This window comes from Protobothrops mucrosquamatus, unplaced genomic scaffold (genome assembly GCF_001527695.2).
Source record: "Protobothrops mucrosquamatus isolate PMUCROS unplaced genomic scaffold, P.Mucros_1.0 scaffold930, whole genome shotgun sequence".
NCBI classification, from domain to species: domain Eukaryota; kingdom Metazoa; phylum Chordata; class Lepidosauria; order Squamata; family Viperidae; genus Protobothrops; species Protobothrops mucrosquamatus.
This window is the reverse complement of record NW_015387181.1, coordinates 114742-141476: the sequence shown is the minus strand read 5'-3', so window position 1 is coordinate 141476 and position 26735 is coordinate 114742. Positions and strand designations below refer to the sequence as shown.

Genomic DNA, 26735 nt, shown 5'->3' with positions numbered 1-26735 from the left:
GGAGCTTGCCTACTGCTTTCTTTGTATTTTGGTTTCCATCACTGTGATCTCTTCCCCAGTCATCTTCCGAATCCTCCTTCCCCTTCTGCGTTCTCTGAAATTTCTCTCCATCATCCTTTCTCCTCTCGTTCCTTTCACACCTTTTTTCCCTTTGCCTTAGAAAGCCATGTCTTCTGGATTTACATTCTGGGCAATTAAAACAACCCTTGTATTGAAAATGGCTCTGCTTCATTTCCAGGATCTACTTTTGGGAGAAGGTGCACATGCTAAATCTGGATATATATCTTAGTAGGGCACCTGAATTGGTCTCAGATCAATCCTAATCATTAAGTAGAACAGGAATGGATTGTAAAGCGATTTCATTAGCTGACTAAAATGTCTCAACGCATAAAATGGAATTTAAAGTTAAATGAAGACAGGAAGTGAAGAAACATTACAATGCTTTGATATTGTATTAAGTATGTACCTGCCACAACTCCATGCTGATAGCACTGTCCAATTGTACAAGCCTAGTTTCCAAATGCATTGACTGACTTTCTGGATTATTGAGGTTGATTGCTGTACTTTGATTGTGATGACGCTGAATTTGACCCAAATGCATTCTTAAATTGTCACAGAGTTTACGAAATTCAGCCTTACGAGTATATTGCAAACAGAACTTGAAAGCTGCAAGATTAAATTATTTCAAATTTATATTTTAGCACTTATGAACATGCTAAAAATATTACTGACATCAATCACCTGGAGAGAGTTATTTGTTCCACATATTCTCTTAATGAAAAGCTAGATTTTTCTTGAATTATTAAAATATTTATCAGGAAAAGATTACAATTCATTGTTTAAAAGAAAAAAAGGTCATTCTATCAGACGTTGAATAACAATCACATATATATTACATAGAGATACTGTAAAGTTTAAATGTTACCTTGTTGGGCAATATCATGATAGAGTCTCTCTACTCTGGAATTGTTTCTGAGAAGATCCAAACACTGCCTGTATGATTCCCACAGAAACTTAACCCATGGAGTCAAAAGTAACCGATCAGTACGATCTTGGGTATCTTCCCCACTTACAGCACTTAAGAGAACACTAAGAAACAAAGAGTATTTTATATTACCTAATTGTATAATATTTTATCACATTATTCTTGCTTGTTACAACAGATCAAGTGATAATCAAGAAAAAGTACAGTGCAGTTATATCTATGAAGGACTTATAATGCAAATTTTGGGGAGGACAGATGTAAAATTGTCATGACTCAAAACTAAAATGCTAATTGTCATGACTCAAAACTAAAATACAATCTGACACACAGACTAATCCAGAAAAGATTCAGTTTGGTAAAGGCTTTCATGTGAGGGGAACCAGATCACAAATAAGTAGGATCATTTAAAAATAAATACATTTAACATGAACCAAATTAATGTAATCAAAGGTAAGCATCACTTTTACCTTTCTGGAGTCTGAATATTATCAAGATCTTCTATATCCAGGACCATCTGTTGAGATTCTTCTTTAGCAGCTTCAGTTTTTTCTTCTGCTAGTTTTAAATAAGCTCGTACTACATCCTCCAAGGACTTAATATTTACCTGTATCAAAATCAGAAGAGCTAAAGGAGCTTTTCTTAATCAGGGACAAAATCTATGTAGAAAATTCAAATTTGAATAAAATATATTAACTTCATATAGCAATAAATAAGATTATTCGGGTTCCAAAGAAACCTATTAATAACAAAAAACAATTATAATATGAAGCACATTTACCTAGATGAGTCCTAACAAGTTATTCTTCAAATAATTGTATCATGTAAATAGGTTACCAAGAAATGTATGTTCCAGAATCTCTACATGCATTTGTTATTAAAATGCTGATTATTTAATTTCCAATTATTAGTATGATTAAACTTTAAAAGTTTCTACCTGCTGGCATATATTCTTGTATTGATATAATCCTTCCTTTGCCAGGTGGCTCTTCCGGAGGTCCACACACAACTCTAAGTATTTTAGCATAATTGGTTCGTGGATCTTTTGCCATGTTCGGTGTTTTTTACTTTTCATAACATCATATAGAACATCAAGAGCAGGTTGTTTCTTCCCAACTTCAAGAAATTCTAGAAAAATAAACAATGATTAATGCTCAATTCCACTGAAGATTGTGTATTTTTAAAAAATTAAGCTATATTGAACTTGTATATATGATTAAATTAAGCCTTATAAACAGCACCAGGCTGCTTATAACAAATAAGGATCAGTTGTTAAGTAACCAGCAAAATTATATAATTATGCTGGTTACTTAAGATAATATATGTAAAATATATTTTCCTTTTTTTCTCTTTGAGATTTTTTCCTTTTTTTCTTTACCTCTGATTTCTATTATTGTTTTTCTTTAAGTTTAAATATTGCTTTATTGTGTTAAATATTGTTAATTAATTGTATATAATTTAAATTTTGAAGGAAGGAAGGAAGGAAGGAAGGAAGGAAGGAAGGAAGGAAGGAAGGAAGGAAGAATAAACCATTTTAAAATTCAAGATAAAAATTATCCCAACGTTTTCAGAAAGATTTAGAAACTCCAAACTATTTATAGATATCTGAAGATCAACTGGTGATAATGTTCATGACTGGATAAACAGATTGGAAATTAACTACAAATTCCAAGTTTCAAAAAGATTTCAAGAAACTGATTCTGAAAATGCTTTGGTTACATTAATCTTTAGTGCGGGTCCTATTTTGAAGCATGGAAGCTGAATCTCTGCCATACTGGACCCAATACAATGATATCTGAATTTTCATTTCCACTATAATTAGTTTTAAACAGCCCTTCTTGTTTTTTTTGTTTTAAAAATCCATCTATATAATTTGAGGAAGAAATAAAAGAGTATGTTGCTAAGCATTATTCCTTATTTCTTTTCATTTTTGTCACACAGTAATCCCTTCTAATCATTCTGGATGATTATTTTGGGGATTGAATGAGCAGAAATCTACCTCTATAGTTCTTATTAGAGGTCTCGGACCCCCAAGACTCTCACAATAGTCTACAAAATTGAAATTATTTGCCAGATATTAAAGATATTTTTAAAAATTTAAAACGTTACTCTTAATTTTTAATAAAAAGATAGGATTTTTTCATGAAAAATATTTTAATATTATCTAATGGGCTTAATATTGTTTTCCATAATTCAATACATATTCCATGAATGCATTAATTTTAATTTTTAATATGGAGAATATCGATAAATATAACCCATACAAATAAAAGCTCTTTTGGGTCATCCATAAAATTTACAAGTGGGAGGAGGGATCCTGAAAGCAATATGTTTAAAGAACACTGCAATAGACCATTATATCCTTCTGGTATGCTCTGTGAGGTTTGGAGGTGGGAGGCATCGTATTATAGTACTTCCTTTTTTTCCTGATTGAATGGAAGAGTTGGCAGGCATGAGGAAATGAGCCCCAAACACATCCAGTGTGTGATGCCACAGAACTTGTCTATCTGCTCTACGTTATTCTTCACATATGTCTTGCATGTTCCTCCCCTTTTATAATTTTGGGTACTCTTTTTGTTTTTTTGTATTTTGTTAATTCAAACCAAGAAAAAAATCAGCTTCGCATTTTTGAATTTGAAATTGACTGTTGTTGGCACTGTGCTTATAAATTAGAAAACAAAAAGATATATATACTTTGCTACTGTTATTTTTGGTATATTGGTATACTGTTTTATAGATAAAATATCTTATTTTTATGGGCTTCTATGGTTGAGGAAAATTCACTAAAATTGTTATTTTATTTCATATAAGAATTGAAAACTAAAATTAAAAGTTACCCCATTGGCTTTTTTATAGATTGGATAAGTAGCAATAAGTGTAGGCAAACATGATTTCTTGTTTGCATACATAGCACGAAAAACAAGAAAGCAAAATTTGCTATGAATTTGTATTTTCCTTAAGCAGAAAATAAAAATTATGTATAGGCCATATAGACTACTGTTGTAGTTAAACTTAATGTCCAGGTATATTTCCTAGTCTTTAGAATTCCAGTGCTGTCTAATTAGTTAAGTACAAAGATTGTGTTACCCTTCTTCGTAGTTCTAAGATTTTATTATTTGCAATTCATCAGTCTGACTTTTTGAAATTTTCATAGCATGTTAAAATCATGTCTACTAAATCATATTTTTATCAGACCACAGTAAATTCGGTAAATTCCACAGCATACTAAATATTAAATATGGCTTACAAACCGAATGGCTGGATACAGATAATTCACAATGCCCAATCCAAACTCTCCGTTTTTATGACAAATTGTTATAATCTAGAACAGTGATGGCGAACCTTTTAGAGACTGAGTGCCCAAACTGCAACCCAAAACCCACTTATGCATCGTTGGGTGCCGGGTGGGTGTGGCCCATTGGCTGGGCGTGGCTGCGATGGTAACGGCAGACTGGGTGGGACTAAAAGGTTCAATCAATCAATTCCAACTTTGCATGATCTTTTTTTCCCCACGAGAAGTTGAAATTGACTGATTGATTGAACCTTTTTTTTTTTGCACATGGCGGCAGAAGCTTAAAGCGAAAAGGTTTTATAAAACCTAGCGATGGCGCGCGTGCCCACAGAGAGGGCTCTGAGTGCCACCTCTGGCATCCGTGCCATAGGTTCGCCACCACTGATCTAGAATGTTGTATTAATCAGGCTTCACCCTCTAGTACTGAATGTATATGTAACCTGTGTAAAGTTGCAGTGTTGTGTTCAGTAAGAACAATGTCAAATGAATCAAGAACCGTAGAACTGGTTTATCCTTTTGCACTTGTACAACAATTAAATTATATTAAACAGGGTGAATTTCCTCATGAAGGACACTGAATTCTGTAGGCCATTTTTATAAAGTAATATTTAAACAAATAATATTACTCTATAAGTCCCTTGTGCCAGATAGTGTAATTTACATTTTGTTAAGACTGTTTATATGCTGTTATACCATTAGTATATTGATAGAAATGATATATAGTTCAATTTTTCCAAGCCTATAAATTTTTACATCTCAACAGCTGTACACAAATAATGCCAGTCCGTGATTAAATATTTGGCAAACAACCTATAGTTGTTCTAGTTAGTCCAACTCACCTCACAGGGTTGTTGTTGTGAGGAATATAAGAAGGAGAATTAGATTTATTTTCTGCCTTGAGTTATTTACAAAAACAATGGCAGGATAAAAATAAGCTGCCCTTGATTTAGATGCAAAGGCCAAAATTTATCCATACTTATACACTGAATGCATTTATAAAGGTGTAAAATCTTATTCACCATTTTTCAACTATGGCTTCTCATCAACATATTTCACATTGTATGATATGACGTGTTGAAGATAAACAGGAAATATGGAAGTCAAGAACTTTTTAATATTAAACTGCAACATATTATATCCAAATGATGTATCTTTTACAAATGAATAAAATAAAAAAATATAGGTAAAAGGACTGAGTAATATGAAATAAAACTACTCAATCACATTCATGGCATTATTTTTACCAATTCTTGCAACTGACATTCAAAATCTAACTGAAGTTTGATTTGTAACAGATGTACAATAGATTTTGGCAAATGACTATACTTCCATTAAATTATAATGGATACTTATTTCATAAAGTTTTTACAAGCAGTCCTTTAATTTGTAAAAGTGCTCATATCCCAATTAAAAATATACATTAAAAGGAATGTTTATATCCCTATATATTAACACCATATGTTGTTTTACTACAATGTTCAGGTTGACACGCAAAAGATCAGAAGAGTGCTGGGGAAATATGATGGACATGAATTCTATTTTAAAGACAAATATAGAAACGTTTTGCAATAGTGCAATAGATAAATAAATAAATATGATACACTGAGTAATTGTCCCTTTGAACTAGTCTTTGAGATTTCCAGGTGGTTGCCCTACCGGCTTTTCTCCTGGAAATCAAGAATTGTTCTTAAGTCTCAATGTGTCAGCACTTTTTTATAGCAACTCTTAACAAGAAGTGTTCTTTTTAAAGTCCATATTATATTAAGCAGTTATTACTTTTTGGACTTGAAATGTGAGAGATAAGGAAAAGACAAGAAGACTTGCACCTTCTGTGTTTATAACTTTTTACCCTCAACCAGGCAAAGACTAAACCTGGGAAAAAAATGTGTTTCAATATGTTTTCGAATTATGAATCAGATTCTAGCAAACGGGAATAAGTTTTTAAGAGCTACCAGAAACGTGAGTTGTGAATATATCCAGGGGGAAAGCCCATTTTAATAGGCCGTCCGTTGACATTTGCAGTCCATAACGAATGAAGAAAGAAAAAAAAATCGACCTGAGTAAAAGTGTGACCAGCACAACGCGGCAGTCATCAGAGACAGCCGTAGTTCGTGCTTGCTTTTATTGCGACATGTTGGAAGAAGAAAAAATGTTCTGTCCTCATGGGCCAAACTCCCAACCCACATTTTGGCCAAAAGGGCAAGTGGCACGACGCCAGAAGAACAAAAAGGCCTAATTTATGTTAAAATGGCTCGTGGGATAAATGGCCTCTTCCGCTCCTACTGACGGCTGGCAGTTCGCGCTCCCCAAGCAAGGAAGCGGGGGGAGTGGCTATGGGTCTGGTGGCAGCTTAGGCCTCAATCCCCGTCATTAAGCCCAGCCGGAGGCGATGCGAAGACGAAAAAGACACGGAGGCGGCCTCTGCTTTAATCTGAGCGACCCTCAGAGGTTCGCACTCACCATTCGCCCGCTTCAGGGCGTTCTCGGGCCGCTGGAAGTAGACCGGCATGATGGCGACGGCTTCTCCTCACGCGGCAACGAGCCCTAAGGAGCGCCCAGTCAGACAGCAAGCGAGGCCGGAAAGGGAAGGCGTCACGTGACTCTCACGCAGGAAAGTGCCCGGAAGAGAACCGATTAGACGTCGCCTCTGTGACCTCCCTCCCCCACCCCCGAGCTAAGTATGCGCATGTGCGGCAAGCTCAGGCTGTCGCCAGGGGAGAAGGCTAATTCAAAGGCATTCCCAAAAAAAAAAGTGTTGGAATGAATGGCGCAGCTCTGAATTTTATCTTCATTTTCGGAGAGCCTTTGCTTGTTATTTTCTACTTGGGGCACTTGGCTTCAGAATTACTGCTCTGGGGATTATTATTCAGAATTGCGTCTCCGCATTCCTTGGAACCAGCTTCTTCATAAAAGTTGTTGCGTGTAATCAAGAGACGGCTTAACCTGCCTTGGCCAGCGTCCGTCCTTTAGGACAGTGGTCCTCAACCTGTGGGTCGGGACCCCATTTGGGGTCGATCGACCATTTCATGGGGGTCGCCAAGCAAGGCTGTCCACCATTTTTTTTGTCCGCCATTTTTTTCCCCCTTTTCCGGCGGGTGCCTTACCTCCCTTGGGCTGGGCCAGCTGGTGGTCGGCCTGCTCCGTCTCTGCCACTTGCCAGCTACGCCTTGGCTGGCGCAGGGGGCGGAACCACGCATGCACGGCGCTCCCGGGCAGGGAAAGTCCTCGACTTACGACCGGTTGGGTAGTCCTCGACTTACGACCGGTTTAGTCCTCGACTTACGACCGGTTGGGGTCGCGGCATTAAAAAGGTTGAGAACCATTGCTTTAGGAGCTACCATTTACAGTTTTCCTTATCAGCATAGTCAGGGAAGAGGGCTGTGGTTCCTATTCAATGCCCTAGTAGTCTTACTAGACCATGAAATGCTGATTCAGAACTAGGAAGACCCAAAGTGAAAGCTTTATTTCTCTATGAAAGTCGAAAAGGCTGGACATTATATTAATTCTTATTTAGTCGCTGAGGTGCTATGCGTGAACATAGTCATTATGGTTTACAAAATATGAGTGATTTTTTAGTATATTTAGAGAACCAGGCCACTATGACAAATCAGTTCAACCGTGGTTTTGTGTTATTTCTTAATTAAAGAAGGGCTTCCATTTTTAATTTATTCTGACGCACAATGGTCACCAACAGCTAGAGTAGACTAATAAGTTAGCTGAAAGCATATGTGCATGCCAATTGAAGCCATCTAAATACATATGTAATGGACAGATGGTGACTGAGGCATGTTTATCTAGAACTTTTTCAGGTCTGTGACTTCAGAAAAAAAAATACAGTGTAGTCTAAGTTGTCTTTTACTTGGCTGGATCCCTATTCTTTTAGCTTGTAGAGAAAACAGGTATGGTAGTGACCACTCAAATCTGGGAAATTGACATTGCAGGAGGAAACTAGAGTATGATGCCTCCTGAAGAACCATCCCTGGGCAGATCTATCTTCAACCTTCCTTTGGGAAAAGGTTTTTGAAACTGTGGATCAATTTCACACCCTGTGAACCTTAAATCTTTTCAGACAGAGTTTGGACCTGGTTTAGGGGAGAGGACAGCATTAGTGACTCTCCTGGAAATCCTGAATAGGGACATGGATGGGGTAAATGTACCTCTCCTAGTCTTGCTAAATTTCTTGATGGCTTTGATACAATCAACCATAGTATCTTTAGACTGGAGAGTTGGGAGATCAAGATATTGTTTTGTGATGAATCTGCTCTTTCCTTAGTGGGTGGTTCCCGTTTATGTTCAATAGAAGAAAGGTTGGCTTAACGGCCCCTGGCTTGTGGATAGAGGTTATGCTAGGAGGAGTTATTTGGCAATTTGGGGTGCAAAAATACCCCCCCAAAACATGTGAGCTGTATTTATTACCAACCTTGTAAGATGCCTGGACCTATGACACCTGCTGGATCACCAGATGAAAGCCATGGCCAGAGGGGCTTTTGCCCACTGCTTTTCAGTAAAAATGCTGATACTGTGGAAAAACCACCCTATGGAGATCAGGCTGAATCTCTCTTTCTTGGTTTTCCACAAAGACAGCTTTTTTGGATAGCATTCTGCTAATTTCAGTTGTTGCCATTTTTATTCTCTATTTTGTAGAATTGCATTTTTTTATGTAAGCCACCAAAAGTCATTTACATATACTGCAGTATTCAAGCTGTTTCTAAAGTTACAAATTAGGAACATCATTGTGCCATTAAATTAAATCAAAAAGGAGAAATATTAACTGCATTTATAAATTATACACATGGAACTACACCCTATCCCCCAAATGACTCCACCCAAAAGCTTGATGTAGAAGTTAAAAAATAAAGTTCTATTTTGTGAGGAATCCCTAAGATCCAATCTCATTATCAAGAACAAAAATCTTTTAGAATCTCATTCTGGAACATACTATTGAAATGAAACTAGGACAAGAAGTTCTGTGGCAGCCCTTGAACTCCATTATGGTAACACCAGGGATAACCGTGATTTTCAAGGTACGAAGAGCATTAAACCCATCTATACAATGTAATGTTTGTGGAAGACAGTGTTCAGTCTAGTGGCCACGGATTGCCACATCCAAAACCTCTTGGCAAAACGATTTATGTAAAAGCAAAATAATGCTTATAAAGTTATAATTACAACTGTGAAAATTACTCAAAGAATTGATGGTGGGAGGTCTCCCAAAAAGGTGGTATGGTCACATGGAGCATCTCCTGCAGTTACATACTTTATTCTCTTGCTCTGGAGAGCAGAACTCAAGCAGAGATGAACATTTCATGGGAGCAAAATCTGGTCAAGCTGGAAAAGGAAAGTAAGCGGTAAAAACTTTTTGGCAATGACCAAAAGAAATGTTTTAACTAAACTGGATCCTCTAATACGAATTCCCCATTAAGCAGAAAGGTGGACTAGAGACGACTTTCCGAATCACACTGATTTTTCTTCACACCACTGTGAAGACATTTTGCTTAACTGCCAAGAGTCTTTAAAATAAATGAGGGAAAAAATCTCGCGGAGACACTTTACACTTGCATCCGGACACGTTCATTTCTGTAAGCGAAGAGCGAAATCAAGCCGGAAGCCAGGAGGCGTGTTACTCAATTATTCTCCCGCTCTGAGGCCCATGATGGGTCTCTCAGGAAACAGAGGAGGGATCCTGGCGCTGGGAGGAGAAAGATGGCAGAGACGGAGGCTCAGCTGCTTTTGGGTGTAGGTTTGATTGGTAAGCGCATCTCTGGTCCTGGCTGCATGTTGTGGGAATGCCGGCTTTGGGGGGGGGGGGGGGAAGAGCTGGTTAACATCCCTCGTTTCCATATTTCTATTATGGAAATTTGTGTGTTCATGAAGCAGTGGGGGAAGGCAGATGAGAGGGAACGTCTTCCTTTTTCTCCTTTTCCAATTGCCCATAGAAGATAAGTCTAAAAGCGTTTTGCCTTTGGCTACGCATGATCCAACAGGATTGTTGCACTCTTTCAGGTCCGCCTATGCCCATGCACAAAGAGTAGACGAGAAGGCTAGAAAAGAAAGAAAGCGACTTTGCATGCTCCCTTCACCTAAACAAGAATAAGCGAGCGGAGGAGTATCCTTCCATTCTTCTAGCGTGATTCTTTTTACTATCACCCCTCTTCCTAACACCTCCTGCCTTGTAATGAGTACAGCTAGGCTAGGGCACAGCACTTTGGGACCCCGTGGGAAACTTAAAAAAAAACAAAACGGGTTCAGGCTCAAACTTGTTTAATATTGACTTAGAAGATCAAGCAAATCCCATGGCGGTGAATTGAAAAAGAAAACGCTAAGTTGAACTTGATGTAAAGAAGACTTTACATGCAGCATTCTGCACAATGTGCAAAGTTAGAATAAATCCAGCCACTTTATAATTTAGTGTGATCCCTGAATTTAGCTATTGCAGTTGATTATATGCTTAAAAGTAATAGTCGCTCTGAATGTTGAGTGAAGTAGTCACCTGCACCTATCTCCTATTAATTTACAAAGGGGCCTTAGCCTCTAATTTGCAAAAGACCCCTTTCTAGTTATCCTAAAATTCCAATCCTTTTCTGAATGAAGACTGGAAAAGTAATTGAATGCAGGAAAAATTTAAAAAGTTGCTTTCCTCATATAATGCTGATTGTAGATAGCTATAAAAATGCTCAGGATAAATGTCTTAGTTTATCACCAGTGCAATTACTAGATCTCCCTTGATGTGAAATCATTCTTGAATCAAGGCCTCACTTAGGAAGCCTTTTTTGCCATCATTTATCTCACTTCACTTAGCAGGGAAACCATAATGGAAGAATTTAACAACAAATAAACTATTATTGTTATTTAGCACACTCAATGCATTGATTTTTTAAAAATTCTAGTAGAGGAGATTCTTGCTACAAGAAGAGTGTCATGGTTCCGATAGATGAGACCAATTAAAAGAATTTCAAGGCAAGGAATTCTTCCTCAAAGAACATTTTTATTTGGCTACAAAATAACAGCACATACAAAGGTGAACCCAAGACTAAATTTCTGTCCCCCTGGTTACAAAGTTGCAAGTTGCAATTCCCACTCCAATTAGATGTCATAAATCACATTCTCCAATTGTTACTAAACGCAGGTACTCCTCCCAGATCTCCAGCCCTGCCAAAATGTTACCAGTAATGACCTTGTTTCCCATACTTGAAAATTGTTATGGCTATCTTAAAACTACACTCTCAACCCTTTCTAAAATATGTGGCAACTGAAAATGAATTGAAAATGGCTTCAGTTCAATTCGTTGCAGAGTTGACAAAGAGTACAGTGTAAAGTTTAATACAAGGGAAACAGCAGAGGAAAGAGGAAGTCTAGATAAGGAAATACAGTTTGTCATAGTTTTAAAATTAAATGTGCTTTTAGCTAAAATGTAGAATTTGCTGCTGTGGCTATAGAATTTGCTGCTTTGTTTCATATTTTTAATAAAATTGTTCCAGATTAATATCACATTACAGATTAAAATACATGTATATATGTTGCCATAAATATGAATTAATTTCCTGAACTATTAAGGCTTCCATAATGTATTTTTAAAATGTATAAAAGTGGGCATTAAGTCAAATGCACAATTGGATCTAACTGATCAATTTACTCCCTTGCTGCTGTTGGCATTCTCACAGTGAACATCTTTCCACCATAGAAAAAGATACCAATGGAGATGCTCTGTGGGTTTGGTGTTATCCTTCTACAACAATTGCATTCAGAGACCTCTTATTGAGAAAATGCTGCCTTACAGATGAGAATAAACAGCTTCACACTTTCCTATTTGGTCAGTACAAACTAACATGGTTTTATATTACAACCATGGAAATTCCAGAGGCTTCTACCTTGAAAAGGGTAAGATTGAAATTTGGAGAAAGGGGGCTTGATAGAAAGATCTTATTTGCACATTCATTACCCTATTAAGAGATTAATTGGATTTTTGCAACAAGGCTTATTTTTATGTCTGCTGATTTTGTAAGGGATAACCTATCAATATCCTATATAATATATGTGATAACAATATATATGTGATAACAAAAGCAATTTGTTATCTATATATGTGATAACATATGTGATAACATATGTGATAAAAAAAGCAATTTGGAAAAAATAATAGAAAAAAATAACTGGTTTTTATGTTTGCATCAGCTGAAGTTAAACTGGATGTTTGCATAATATCCAAGATGTATTGGTCTGTAATGAGTATCCATAGATTTTCAGTGATGTAGTAAACTTAATTTATTGATTTAAACATGGAAACTGCCTAGCTCCTGATGATGCTCAGTGGTTCAAAAACAAAAACAAAAATCATGAATAATTCCGAGTGTCCAGAAGGAACCCAATAATGTCCCCAAATATCCCAAAGCAAAACTGATGGGCTCAGTAGCCATCCTACCTCTAGGCCTAGGAACAAAGCCATGTTTTTGGTGACCTCTGGAACTCCATCAGGTTGGGAGCTCTACAGATCCTCAGGGGAATGCTGCTCCAGATGGCAGATATGACAACTAAGAAGGCACACACAACTAAGAAGGCACATCCTAGATCCCAATAGATGATGTTGCTTCATGCTCCAGAGCCCTTCAATTAAACAATCTGCCTGATCTTATTAGGCCAGTGGTTCTCAACCTGTGGGTCAGGACCCCATTTGGGGTCGATCGACCATTTCACGGGGGTCGCCAAGCAAGGCTGTCCGCCATTTTTTTCCCGCCATTTTTTTTGTCCACCATTTTTTCCCCTTTTTTGGCAGGTGCCTTACCTCCCTTGAGCTGGGCCAGCTGGTGGTCGGCCTGCTCCATCTCTGCCACTTGCCAGCTACGCCTCGGCCGGCGCAGGGGCCGGAACCACACATGCGCGGCACTCCCGGGCAGGGAAAGTCCTCGACTTACGACCGGTTGGGTAGTCTTCGACTTACGACTGGTTTAGTCCTCGACTTACGACTGGTTTAGTCCTCGACTTACGACCGGCTTAGTCCTCGACTTACGACCGGTTGGGGTCGCGGCATTAAAAAGGTTGAGAACCACTGTATTAGGCAGTTAGAACTATTGAAGATAAGCAGTTCTTCAAATAAGCAGGTCCTGTGCAACACAAAGTGTTACAGATGACAACCAGTACCTTGAATTGCATCCAGAAGCCAATTGGCAACCTGTGCAGCTCATGGAACAGTGCAGCTCATGGACATATCGTGGTATACTCATTTGTCCCTGCCTGTACTATAGCATTCTGGACCAACTGTGATTTCCATGTGGCCTTCAAGGGCAGCCTCATGTAGACCATGTTGCAGGTGTTGTTTATTCATGAGGGGAACTAAGGCATGAGTGATTTTTTGAAGAGTCTTCCACTCTAGGGATGGGCAAAAACAGTGCACTAAATGGACCTGTGCAAAGGGCCTGAACTCTGACTGAAACAGGTCCAGATAATTTATTTCCTTCAAGATCCTCTGCAGTCTTAACTATTCTCAACAATCTTCCCCACAAGTCACTGCCCAGACACCACAAGTGGACCTTCCCTGTCAAAGTCCAGCTCTTAAGTAAATCTAAGCAGCTTTATCTGCCAAATTGTCTCTCCTTTCCAATTATTTATATTATTATTTTACAAGAAAGTATTTGGATGTTAACTTTTTTTTGTATGTTGCATAGGTGACCCATTTTTCCATTGTTCTGACAACCAAAGACTTCAATCCAGAAAAGTATGCAGCCTTCTCTAGGATTCTCTGTAGGTGTGTATTGCTTGATACATTTTCTACAACTGCATGGCTGAGTAGCTAAACCTTTTGCACAGCAATGTATTCCCAACTAAGAGGTGACAATATTTCTGAAAGGATCATAATTGTACATATAATTACTGATCATTTCAAGTGAATAAAACTGCAAAAATGACACATAATAGTATCCTATTAGCAGTTCTCACAGGAAACCATGAAGTGAACAAGTTGAAGTGCATTTCTTCTCAAATGTAGTTCTATCGTAAGCACGTTATTCACAATAAATCTAGCAAGATTTGTCTTCCTGCATGATGTAGATCAGTGTTTCTCAACCTTGACAATTTTAAGGCATGTGGACTTCAACTCCCAGAATTCCACAGCCAGCATTGCTGGCTGTGGAATTCTGGGAGTTGAAGTCCACATGTCTTAAAATTGTCAAGGTTGAGAAAAACTGATGTAGATCATGTTCCAGCTCTATGTAGAACTTCATGTACAGCAATTCTATCTGGCTATAGAAATAAATAAAAATAAGATCTCTACCTGGAGAAAGACCAGTTTAACTATATTCATATTATATCCAGGTTAGATTATTGTTAATACTGGTAATACTTCGAGAGTCAGCAATGGTGGACTGAACATGACTTTGCTTTTTGTCGAGCTAATGACTATGGTGGAAATAGGAGCCAGTGAAAGTATTGGGTCCTCAGAATTCTCCCGATCAAGGAGAGGGAAAGGGATTGCCCAAAAGATTGCTCCATACAGAATCTCCCTGCAAAGAGATCATAAAACAGTGATCTACAGCAGGTTTGAGATCCTCTGGGAAGAGGATCATCCTTTCAAAGAGACACTGGGTTTGCCTACTTTCTCTTAATTACTTTAAAAAGCTGCTTGCTATTAATTTCTTTGAAATTAAGACTCTTCCAAAGTACAAGCTTTACTATATCATTAGGAAAACCACCTTCCACCTTGGATGATAGAAACTCTGATGTAAATGTGTGGTTTAAAAAGAAAAGCTTTACTTTTTTGGAAAACAGCAAAAAGGGAACTAGGATGTGGATTTTAGAAAGTGATGGGACTAGATCAGTGGTTCTCAACCTTTTTAATGCCGCGACCCCAACCGGTCGTAAGTCGAGGACTAAACCGGTCGTAAGTCGAGGACTAAACCGGTCGTAAGTCGAGGACTACCCAACCGGTCGTAAGTCGAGGACTTTCCCTGCCTGGGAGCACCGCGCATGCGTAGTTCCGCCCCCTGCGCCGGCCGAGGCGTAGCTGGCAAGCGGCAAAGACGGAGCAGGCCGACCACCAGCTGGCCCAGCTCAAGGGAGGTAAGGCACCCGCCGGAAAAGGGGAAAAAAATGGCGGACAGCCTTGCTTGGTGAAATGGTCGATCGACCCCAAATGGGGTCACGTCCCATAGGTTGAGAACCGCTGGGCTAGATGGACTTGAAAGATTATCTCCTGTGTGGTGTTTAAAAAATTATAAAGTAATATATGACGATGTTGAAAGTAATTGTAAGAAATCCTCTGGTATGGAAAGGACTGGGAAATAAGCAAGATAATAAAGAGGGGAAGGATGGCTAGAGGGAACCAGAGAGAACAAAAGAGGAAGGAGCACAGGTCACATTGTGGGATTTAGTAAGTCTTGCAAAAACGGCAGTGGGTAAATGTTTTCATGGGTGAAAAAAACACTTTATTCTTTTTGGCTCAGATTATTGAGGTTCAATTTATTTTTCAGAATATACCTGAAATATAGGACCCCTGTAAAGATGATGGAGAGTTATATTTCTGTCCTTACAAAGGGGATTTGTCAGAGTGAAGAAAATGGTTCTTTCCTAAGCAAAGATTTTGATATCAGAAAAGCTTATCTTGCAGGCTCAGTCAAAGGTGAGATTTTTTTTAAAAAAAACAGTTCGGGTTAAAACTATGCATTCTTAAAAATAAACTTCCTTTCTTTCAATGAAATTTAGTTCCAAGTAAGCTGACCCTGAAAGCACAACAACCACTGTTTTCAAAATACAGGTTGTGATTAGTTGCATCACCAGCTTTTTCCTCAAGGCTACCATCAGCAAAAGTGAATCTTGGGAGTTACAAGAGTTTTCCAGGGCCTGCTTTGGGTTTCTGTTTTGTGCCCTCCCCTGCAGAGGGTGAGAAAAATAAAATCCTGGCATGAATTGAATTGGTAGGATGGTTTTTAATAAAAGCAAAAGGATGTAAAAGATACACAATGTTTGCATTCTAAAAAAAAAATGTAAAATAAATGCCAGGTTCACGTGTTATTGGTTTGATCTTTGGAGCTTATAAACCACGGCTTGGCATGTTAGGTGAATCTACTCTATTGTGAGTTAAACAAGCTATGACATAGATGTAGTATCAAACTGTAGCTTGATATATCTAAAAAGTATTCTGTAAATCTGAACAAATTTTGCCTGTTTGTAAAAGTGAATTCAAGTAAATTATAATTGTTCATATAGTTATGTTGTTAATTGTACAGAATTCTATTTTGTTATATTAAGATTCTGTTTTAACTTCTGATTGTCCTAGATATAGTGTTTCAGTTTGGAATGGAAACAGTCATCCTGTATACTGCGCTCATGTTAAAGAAAAGAATTGTAGTATATCATCCAAGAATAGAAACTATCCTTGAATTTACCAGGTAAAACAAATTGATGAAATAAAAAGGTTCTCCTTCACTTAATTTCATTTTCAAGTCTCTTGGTCAAACTCCTTATTTATTTCTAATAATTTGTGTGTGTGTGTGTGTGTGTATACACACACACCCACACTACACATACATACATACATATGTATGTATGTAACATTCAGTTATAATGTGAGTCCTTGCACATGGCCTGGTTTGGTGTCAAAATTTAACAGTGGTTTAACTTTGTATTGTTTTCAAAAGACCACTGAAAAGTCCAGTTCAAAAGAGTCTTTTATTTTACCCTTCCCTCACCTCCAGTTTCAGGATGTCCTTAATGTTGATTGTAGTGCTAACCCATGTAGTTACCATGTAGTCAGTAAAATTAATACCCAATGTCAAACTTTTCATAACAGGAGATATCTTTGATCTAGTGTTTAAGGTACAGGGTTAGAAAGCAGGAGGCCATGAGTTCAAGTCCCACCTTAGCCATGAAAGCCAGCTGGGTGACTTTGGGCCAGTCACTCTCAGTCCTACACATCTCACAGGGTTGCTGTTGTGGGGAAAATAGGAGAAGAAATGTTTGATATGTTCGCTGCCTTGAGTTATTTGTAAAAATAATAAAGGTGGGATACAAATAAATAAATCTTTGTTGTATAAAAGAATGCCTGAATAAAGTATCTGTTGTGTAGTCCTTGGTGCTCTCTAGATAGTCTTCCTGAAGAAATTTCAATATCTGATGAAGTAACATCTTCAGTGCTAGAAGAGAGTGGGGTTTGCTCTCTGTACATATAGTAGTTTGTCCTGTCAGTTTTGGAGTTTGCCCTGTCAGTTGGAGGTATTGGATTTCCCAGTGCAGTTCTTAAATGTGATTATGATTTATAACTAATCGTAATTTGGCTCAGTAAGCCATTGCATGAAATTAGTTTGTTTTGAAACATACTACAGTCTATTAAGATAATTGGTCCTATTGATTTGTGTCAAAGTAATCTCTTTGTACTTATCCACTATTGTGGTTAATCATTTTGTAAAATAAATGGTGATTTACAGATTCTGTAAAAGCAATGCTCAACAGAGTTGACACCCTCAAAACATTTATTAACATTGAATGCATTTGTTTTTGTAAAATTCCAGTTTTGAAGTGGGTCCAGGGTATGCCTGCTGGCCATGCATCTATCCATATAGTATATTATAAAAAATGCCCTTCCATCTTTGGTATGGCTTACTATCTATGGCTGAAATTATTTCATATGATTTAGAGTCCTGATCCCCTCATAAGCTAGGCAAAAGGGACAAGACCAGTTAGTGCATCCTTTGAGGAGATGATATGAACCATTGTATTAAAATAATAAAACTTTTTTTCTTTTAGGGCATTACCAGCCTTAGTGTGGCACCGACAAGATTGGTCAATTCTTCATTCATATGTGCATCTGAATGATGATGAATTAGAAGCATTAAAAATGTGTCCAGGTATTACTGATAATGGATGTAAATCAGCATTACATACAGTAGCAGAATGACTAAATTAACTTTTGTGGTAATAGAAAAAATAGTTCATTTATTAAATCAATCTATATAATCATCCATGTCACTATGGGCAGATAATAACATATTCAAATATTATAAACAGTATAAACAAAGGGTCACTACCATAGTCACCAAGGACAAATAGTTGACTAAGACCTCTTACCAGGCCATCTAGCCTCCTGTGAATCTTCAGTGCTTTACAAAAGTCCACCAGGGTTAGGGCCAATCTTAACTCAAGGAATATGGTGTTCCAGAGGGTAGATGCTGTGACAAAAAAGGCATGCTTCCAGGGCCCCATAAGACAGTGTTTATTAATTGTCTCTAATATGCTTCTATAGTACTTCTCTATATTATAAAAGGTATTAACATTCTAATCCAAAGAAGCATTCACAGTAGTATTACATAATTTGAACTTTTGTAAGATGTTGAGATATCAGCTCAAATATCACAAGATGATGGTCAAAGCCCAGAAAAGATACTATTCATTATAGTTCCTTCAAAGTCACACTAATAATCTTATGATCCATTTGGTGGCTCACATGTTTGGAAATCGCAGTACTGGACAACTCCTAATTATCTATTGCAAAAAGTAGTTGCTTGGATTTCTTGTAGAATAATGGAATACAAATACAAATATAGAATTTGGTACCTGTTATTTATGAGGTAAATTTCTATGATACTGGTAGAGGTCCAATGTTAGCATGCATGTTCAAGACTATAAAATGAATAAAAGTAATTTTAAACTTCTTAAATTCATATAAAAGTGATGGAAGAGAATATTTGTAACTCACGTTGAACTCTTGGGGTCCTTGGTACTCTCTGAGTTTATTTTCTTGCAGATGTTTCATTATCAAACTATAGAACATCATCAGTGCTAGTAGGGAGTGTGAGTTGCTGTCGTTTGATATATTAGTGGCTTGCCACGTTAGTGTTGGTGGGAGTGTTGGTGGTGGTTCCTTGATTGGGCTGTTTGTCTGCATTGGTAGTTTCTTGATTGAGATATTGTTTGCTTATCAATTGTTGATCTAATATTAATCTCTGTTTATCTAGGTTTTGATTGCTGATGAGGTCTTTTGGTTTGAGTCACACAAATCAGGCATCAACAGGCACGTAGAGAAAAATATCTACATACCATTCAAAAGAGACAATCAGAAAGCCAAAAAGAAAACAAAAAGACTAAAAGACCTCCTCACAAGCAATCAACACCCAGATGAGCAGAGATTAACACCAAGATTAATACTTTAATAACAATCCAGAAGCAAACAATATCCCAATCAAGACCACTCCTACCAATACTGTCTGGACAAGCCACTAGTATACAAAATGAAAGCAAAACCCATTCTCTACTAGCACTGATGATGGTATCTAGTTTGGCAATTAAACGTCTGCAAGAAAACAACCAACCTCAGAGAGCACCAAGGATTCCCATATTAAAGTACTTCTAGTGAGACTGCTTTTACTGAAACATTCTAAAATCTTTTCTTATCAGGATACATTGCTGGATGTATAGATTCAGAAGTGAACAACAGGATAGATCTTTATGATGTATATGTCAATCTGGCTGAAAGTGAAATCACCATTTCACATCAGGCAAAAGGTTTGTGGGCTATGTCATCTACTTTTCTCATATATAAATGTATTTGTTTGCATATGGGATATGCTTCTGGGTGGCTCACTACATTATAAAATAATATGTCAAAAATATCCATTATAATATCCTACATAATCATTAAAAAGTGGTGCTTCACTCCTATTACATCCAAGCTCAAACTGGGCTTGTGTCATGTTCAATTAAATTCAATCCTCCTTTTCTGACTCATTTCCCAGAATTCCTTAGAAAATAAAGAACTCTTAGATTGATGACTAAGAAGGATCAATTCTGAATCAACTCTGTAGCAATTCCAGAGATAAACTGATTATTATAAAATTGATCCCCAGAGCACTGGGAATTTTTTTTAAAAGTAATTGAATTTATGAGGTGCCTAAGGCCAAAAGTCCTAATTGGTCTTTTTCTCCCCTGTGGAGGTCACCAGAACTGACTACAGGTAGTCCTCATTTAGTGACCATAATTGGGACTGGCAACTCAGTCACTAAGTGAATCAATTGCTAAGTGAAGCCACGCTATACTTATGATCTTCAGTTTTCCTTTGCTTTATAGGCCTGTGAAGGTTGTAAATGTGACGATTGGTCGTAAAGTTACTTTTTCACACACACCCTGTGAACTGTCGCTAAACGAGGACTGCTTGTAGTATCACATTGACTAGGAAGTGATCTGATCATGTCAAAAGATTGATGGAACAACTGGACTGCAAGATGAGCAGTATGCTAGCAGAACTCCTACAGTGTCCCTCGTGGTCAGCCAAAAATATGTGGTCTAATATCTCATCATATATCAGCGTATATGATGATCATAAAAATTTCCAAGAGAAACTTTACAAGCCACTTTCCTTGGTGTTATAGCTGCTAGGCATTTAAGACCCGGAAGAGCAAATGTTTGATAAGGAAACATGTTTTCACCCAACCAGGATTTAGTTTATTCACCCCAGTTCTACCTTGTACCTGGGTCATGGAGGAGTATGATTTTATTACTGGTGTTAGCAGATTGAAGTCAGTTTGGCATCCAGGATCCTAGGATAAGGCCGAAAGGCAAGAAGAAATTCCTACGTAATGGTATTCTACAATGCCTCCCTTTGCCCATTACTGTTCTAATTCTCTGATCTCCAATAGCCTCCTAAATGTGGAAGGTGGTGTAGGAAATTTCAATATCCTCTTCTATGGTGTAGTGCGTTCCTCTGTTCCAATACTCAGAAAACTGTTAACATAAGATGGAATGAACTAAGATGTAAGTTATTAGTGTCAATGCTAATTTCCTGACCCAGGCACACGGAAGAAAATAGGAAAAAATGCTTATTTTAAGGAATGATTTGAAAGAAGGAAAAGTTATTTAATTAAAAGCTAACAGTAGGGTTTTCACTTAATCGTCTAGTTCAGGGGTCCCCAACCCCCGGTCCGTGGATCGGCACCGGACCATGGCATGCCAGAAACCGGGCCGTGCAAACGAGTAAAGCCCCATCCACAGGATGCAGGCAGCATGTGAAACCATATCCCCTCCAGTCTGCGGAAAAACCCCTTCCATGGAACCAGTCCCTGGTGTCCAAAAGGTTGGGGCCACTGGTCTAGTTGGATAAAAGCGATGCCACCACAGTTCTTTTCTGATTGAAAGAGATGATACTACTGTATGGAAACTGAAATATGGATCCTAAACGATAGCAGAATGGGGGAATTCTATCAGTTCAGCTCTATTATTAAATTACAAAGAAGCAACATTTTAGCATTATACAAAGAGCAAAGAATTGTCATTGAATGCAGCTCGAAGAAATCTTGATCTAGAAATGTGTACTTTTTGTGTGGCAATGTGATCTTTGGTATGACAAATATGTACCTTTTGTGTGGCAATGTGGTCTTTTAACCCAAATTCTGATGTTGTGATTACAGTTCTGTTTTGGAGTTATATGTTTATTTTCATTTATTTATATAAAGGAAATGAGTGATGGTATACTTCTCTTCCCCCTCAGAGGCAATGACAATGGGAAAATTGCATAAAGAACTTGGTCAGCTAATTGTTCAGTCTGCAGAAGATCCAGAGAAATCAAACAGTCAAGTTATAAAGGTTAGGTTTTTGTATTATTTCAGTCTTTAATATTATTTTGTTATCTAAACTATTACACTCCTGGTATAGAATAGAGTTATTAGTATTTAAGCCAGAGTTAAGATGGTTTAGATCAGTGATGGCGAACCTTTTAGAGACCGAGTGCCCAAAAACTGGCACCACCCCTACTCCGCCCCCTGCCCCGCCCCCACCCCATCCACCATCTTGCCTGCCCGCAGGGCCACTCACCGCCTCGAGGGCCCGCGGTAGATCACCCAGGCAGCCCAGCAGCACCATGGCAGCCACACCCTCTGCCCGTGCCCCGCAGCATCAACTGTGCGTGATGGGGCATGAGGGCAGAGTCTTGTCTACGCTGCCTGGCTGCCATGTCCTTGGCTGCACTGCTCCGTGTGGGCCATGCTCAGGGGCGACTCTCCTCCAGGGAGGCTGCTGGTGAGGGGGTCGTGGGGGGAGGCGAGGCTGGGGCAACGGCACGTGTGCCCACAGAGAGGGCTCACGCGTGCCATAGGTTTGCCACCACTGGTTTAGATGACTGACTGAGCTCTGGCAAAACTTCAGACTATGTGTCTCCTATAGAAGGCGGAGAAGAGACCAGCTTTTATTTTAAGATAAAAACCTGCTTTTCTAAACAAAGCTGGAACTGAAATTGATTTGATTTAAAGCAAGCCATTGTTCCTTGAATCCATACATAATGTACAACTGTTAAGTTCTTCATAAATTAAATTGGAAATATTCACCAACTTAATATATTTAAATAAATATGTGAGTCAAAAGTTGAGGAGAGCTGGTTACCCGCTGATAATCTGAAGTAGGAACGGGTCATCTGTGGCCTCAAAGTTACTGTTTTTCCAATCAGTGAAATATCCTTTGACCATATTTGCCACTTGTGATTCCTTAATTTATTTTAAAATAGATGTTTTTGACATAAGCACAAAACCTATAATATAAACCTTAAACAATAATTGGTTTTAGAAAAAAGACAAAGAACACTTAAAATCCTTCAAAACCTAAGAGAAAAGGTCCTGGTCCTGCCATGTGCATTAGGCAGCCTCACTTTTTTTTATTATTATTATTAAAAGTTTTATAACATTTACAAAATAAACCCCCTTCCCCACCCCCCAAACCCCCCCCACTTCCCAGAGCTGTTCACAGGGTTACAAATATATTAACATAATCTAAATAACATTATCCAACTAATTATGTAACCAAATCTATAACACACTTTAACTCCCTTTTAAAATAAGTTTAGATAATTTAAAATTAAACACAATAATAATGCCTCACTCTTTTTGCATTATTTTCCTGCTTATCATCTTGACTTCTCAGATGATTACACCCACACTCATACTTACATGTCTCTGCATTCGAAAATTTCATTTTTTTTTTTAACAATCCAGGTAGCCCCTGGATGTCCATGGCAATTGGGACTGGAATTGCCATTGCTAGCAATAGAGTTGTAAAGTCTGATAGCACAAGACTGTGTCACTTAGCAACAGAAATTCTGACAGTCCCAGTTCCATTGTTAAGTGATGACCATGCAGGTCATTAAGTGAAGACCTCACATGACTACGACTTCCAACTTCCTGCCAGCCTCCCCATTGACTTTACTTGTGGGAAACCGGCAGGGAAAATCAGAAATCACATGACTGCAGGGATGCTACAATAATCAGAACTCTTGAGCACCCAATGCAAATACCATTTGTGCAGTTACCACTATAATTTTGAACAGCCGCTAAATCAGGGGTGTCAAACTCAATTTCATTGAGGGCCGCATCAGCATTGCGGTTGCCCTTGGGCCGGGTGGGTGTGGCCAGAGTGGGTGTGGCCTACTGGGTGGGCATAGCCAGCTCTACATCGTTCGTGTCAAGGATGCCTGTGGGGGCCTGAGCAGGAGTGGGACAGATCTGAGAGTTTCTGGAAGAAGGGGGTGGGACCGGGGCAAGCACCAAGGCATGGTCCATTTCTTCATTCCTCACAAAGGGTGACACCTCCCCAGCATGAACCCAGGGGGTGGGGCCGACACGGCAGGGACTGTTCCTCGCTGTTTCTAGACGGCCTTGTGGACCTAAGACTAAATGCGTTTCAGCATAGATGGCCACCACAAAATTGTACATTGGCTCCCGGCCGGCCTGGGCCAGGGCCAAGGCAGCAGGGGCCGTTCTCTCACTGTTTCCAGGATGGCTTCGCAGGCCACATGAAACCACTTCGCGGGCCGCATCCGGCCCCCGGGCCTTGTGTTTGACATGTCTGCGCTAAATAAATGGACTACCTTTATGCATTACCCATGGCATCTTACCCCACATTTTCATGATAAACAAATACTGTACACTGTATACCGTATATATTTGTAGTCCCTGGCATCTCCAACTAGCACTGGAAAAGAACCTTTTCAGAAAGCCGCATATCTATATATCCTTTAAGCATGCAGAGATTCATACATTACTTTTAGCTATTATTTGTTTAAATATATTCCTTTTGATAAGCCACAATTGGCAGCGTATATGCAGTGTTCTAAAATGGTAATTAAAAAATTATAGCAGTTGAGTTTGTTACCATCTAACACATTTCAAATGATATGCATAAACCTAGACATTGTGTGTGAATCTACTAGATTCATATATTGACAACATTCAGAACAGCAGCAGTAATATGAAATCACATCAAACCTAGTTTAAATATTCCAATAGTATTCCATCTCAGAAAATAGTATCTATAGGGCTTTTGTATTGTTATTTGTATCCCGCCTTTATCGTTTTTATCAAACGTTTATACTGACCTGACATAAATCTCAGATTAAGAAGAGCTTTTTTTTAACTAACTTTTTCATATTTGCTCTCTTTATTTTAAAATGTCTCTGCAGGATGTTTCATTGAAGACAAAGGAAATCTTGACAAATCTGGCTTCATTCACAGAAGTCACTCATGATGGTGAGAAGCCATCACTTAACTTAGAAGCACTGAAACAAAAGCGATTCCCACCAGCAACAGAAAATTTCCTTTATCATTTGGCAGCTGCTGAACAAATGCTTAAAATCTGATGTTGTAAATAAACGTCAGTGGAATACTTTAAAAGTACTTTGCTATAATGCTTATGTAAAGAATTCTGTGGAAGGTTGTTGTTGGTTTTGTTTTTTAAAAAAATATACTTTTCTGGAGAGGATAAGCAATGATACAGGCTTGAAATTCCATCAGTGGGCCATAAAACATTGACTATAGTATGCCATTGTCAGTTCTTCCTACAAAAGGCCTGAAGACACGATGGTTTGAGCTTGCATTAAGGTGAAATATTGTCAAGCCCAATCAGCACCCAGAAATCAATAATCAAATTGTTAATGACATAAATACTCTTAGAATCACACAAAATAAATAAGCCTTCTTCAATTTGACACCTCCCAAGTACTGTGTTGGGAACACAACACCCAGGATTCCTAGCAGACTGCCTCAATTCTAGTCAGGCTTAGCACATCCGTAACTTGCAAAGAAGCTGAAAGTTAGAGCTTCAGTTAAATCAACCAATACAGGTGGTCCTTGACTTACAACAGTTCATTTAGTGACAGTTCAAAATTACAATGGCACTGAAAAAAGTGACTTAATATTGTTTTTCACTTAACAACCGTTGCAGGATCCCCGTGGTCACGCGATCAAAATTCAGACACTTGGCAACTGACTCATTGAGTTGCAGTGTCCCAAGGTCATGTGATCATTTTTTGCGACCTTCCTACAAGGAAAGTCAGCAGGGAAGCCAGCTTCATTAACAACTGTGTTACTAACTTAACAACTGCAGTAATTCGTTTAAAAACTGTGGCAAGAAAAGTCATAAAATGGGGCAAGATTCACTTAACAAATGTCTCACTTAGCAACAGAAATTTTGGGCTCCATTGCGGTCGTGAGTTGAGGACAACTTGTACTCTGACCCTAAGAGTTGTATATGCAGTGTGACTTCCCACAAGCAATCTCTGGATGTTTGACAGATTACATCTCTTGGTCACACTGCCAAAATATTCAATGTGCCTGCTAGCCATACCTCACATAGGTGCACTTTGGGTTTTTAGAATAAGAGTATGTGCAACTTTTGGTGATGATGAATCCTGATTGAGTTTGGGAGCTGTTTACTTATAAAAAACAGTCCTATTGAATATATATACATATATATATACACACACACACATATATATTAAAATAACCAGTAGCTGTTGTTTTTAGGAAGACAGCTGTAAAATTCTTTTTTTTCCCCTCCTTCAAGGGACCAGGAGGTTTAATTCCTTCCTCCTGTTTTTCTGAAGCTACTCTCCTTGTGGGTTATAAGATGTCAGCATGTATCCTTTGCAGAAAGAATATAGGACTAGATTTTTTTATTGCTCAACTTTGCCTTTCCCTGGAATCGCCATTGACGTTTGGCTGAGCACATTTTTGTGGAAGGTTTAGCTTATTAATTCAAAACTATTATAAAACTAAGAGGTTTGTAAAAAAGAATAAAACTAAAAAATCCGTTAACATTTGAGGCTATGCAGTAGCACTTTGCTTTTAAAATGGACATTTATGATTCTTGCTTTTTGCATGTGATTATAGACTGTTTTAATTAAACACACTTATTTCTATTAATATTTTATGAAATACTGTTTAACTATGATCCATGATGTATACTAGCAATATTGAGAATCTTGTTTTTGACTCATGAGTTGCATATTGCAATATAGGAGAATGTGCAATTATTGGGAAAAAAAATCTAAATTAGGATATGAATATGACTAGAGCACCCCTATTTTCAGGGATGTGCCACTCACTTTTGTACAAAAATATATGATTTAAAAATTTAAAAACCAACTTAATTTAATTTCATATGGCTATTTTTTTTCCTTGATAGTATTATCTTCGCCATTGATGTGTTAACGGATAAAATACG

The 26735-nt window shown here is 38.1% G+C and overlaps 2 protein-coding genes across 3 annotated transcripts in view; one reads left to right on the top strand and one right to left on the bottom strand.

The window, feature by feature from the left end:
* EIF3A (eukaryotic translation initiation factor 3 subunit A) overlaps positions 1–6846 on the bottom strand; it is a 37745-nt gene extending 30899 nt beyond the window's left edge. The window contains exons 1-5 of the mRNA XM_015819470.1: positions 6735–6846; positions 1920–2110; positions 1453–1589; positions 926–1089; positions 467–666 (exon numbers count right to left, since the gene is read on the bottom strand). Of these exons, the coding sequence (XP_015674956.1) occupies positions 467–666; positions 926–1089; positions 1453–1589; positions 1920–2110; positions 6735–6783 (741 nt within the window). The 5' untranslated portion in view covers positions 6784–6846. The remainder of the gene's footprint in view (positions 1–466; positions 667–925; positions 1090–1452; positions 1590–1919; positions 2111–6734) is intronic.
* A 3050-nt stretch (positions 6847–9896) lies between these two features.
* Positions 9897–24904, top strand: FAM45A (family with sequence similarity 45 member A). Of its 2 annotated transcripts, none has more exons than XM_015819468.1 (9): positions 9897–10023; positions 11956–12152; positions 13934–14013; positions 15734–15882; positions 16540–16651; positions 18006–18106; positions 19653–19760; positions 21739–21833; positions 24694–24904. In XM_015819468.1, the coding sequence occupies exons 1-9, from the start codon at positions 9978–9980 to the stop codon at positions 24868–24870; spliced, it is 1065 nt and encodes a 354-aa protein (XP_015674954.1). In that variant the 5' UTR covers positions 9897–9977; the 3' UTR covers positions 24871–24904. The 2 variants fall into 2 exon arrangements, with proteins under 2 accessions (XP_015674954.1, XP_015674955.1); XM_015819469.1 differs by lacking the exon at positions 9897–10023 and adding an exon at positions 10339–10401.
* Positions 24905–26735: the final 1831 nt, after the last annotated feature.

Excerpts from the sequence above, each read along its gene's own strand:
- FAM45A (XM_015819468.1), top strand. The coding sequence starts at position 9,978 with ATGGCAGAGACGGAGGCTCAGCTGCTTTTGGGTGTAGGTTTGATTG. Across the intron at positions 14,014-15,733 it reads TTCTCTAGGATTCTCTGTAG|AATATACCTGAAATATAGGA; the intron begins GTGTGTATTGCT and ends TTTATTTTTCAG. Across the intron at positions 21,834-24,693 it reads CAAACAGTCAAGTTATAAAG|GATGTTTCATTGAAGACAAA; the intron begins GTTAGGTTTTTG and ends ATGTCTCTGCAG.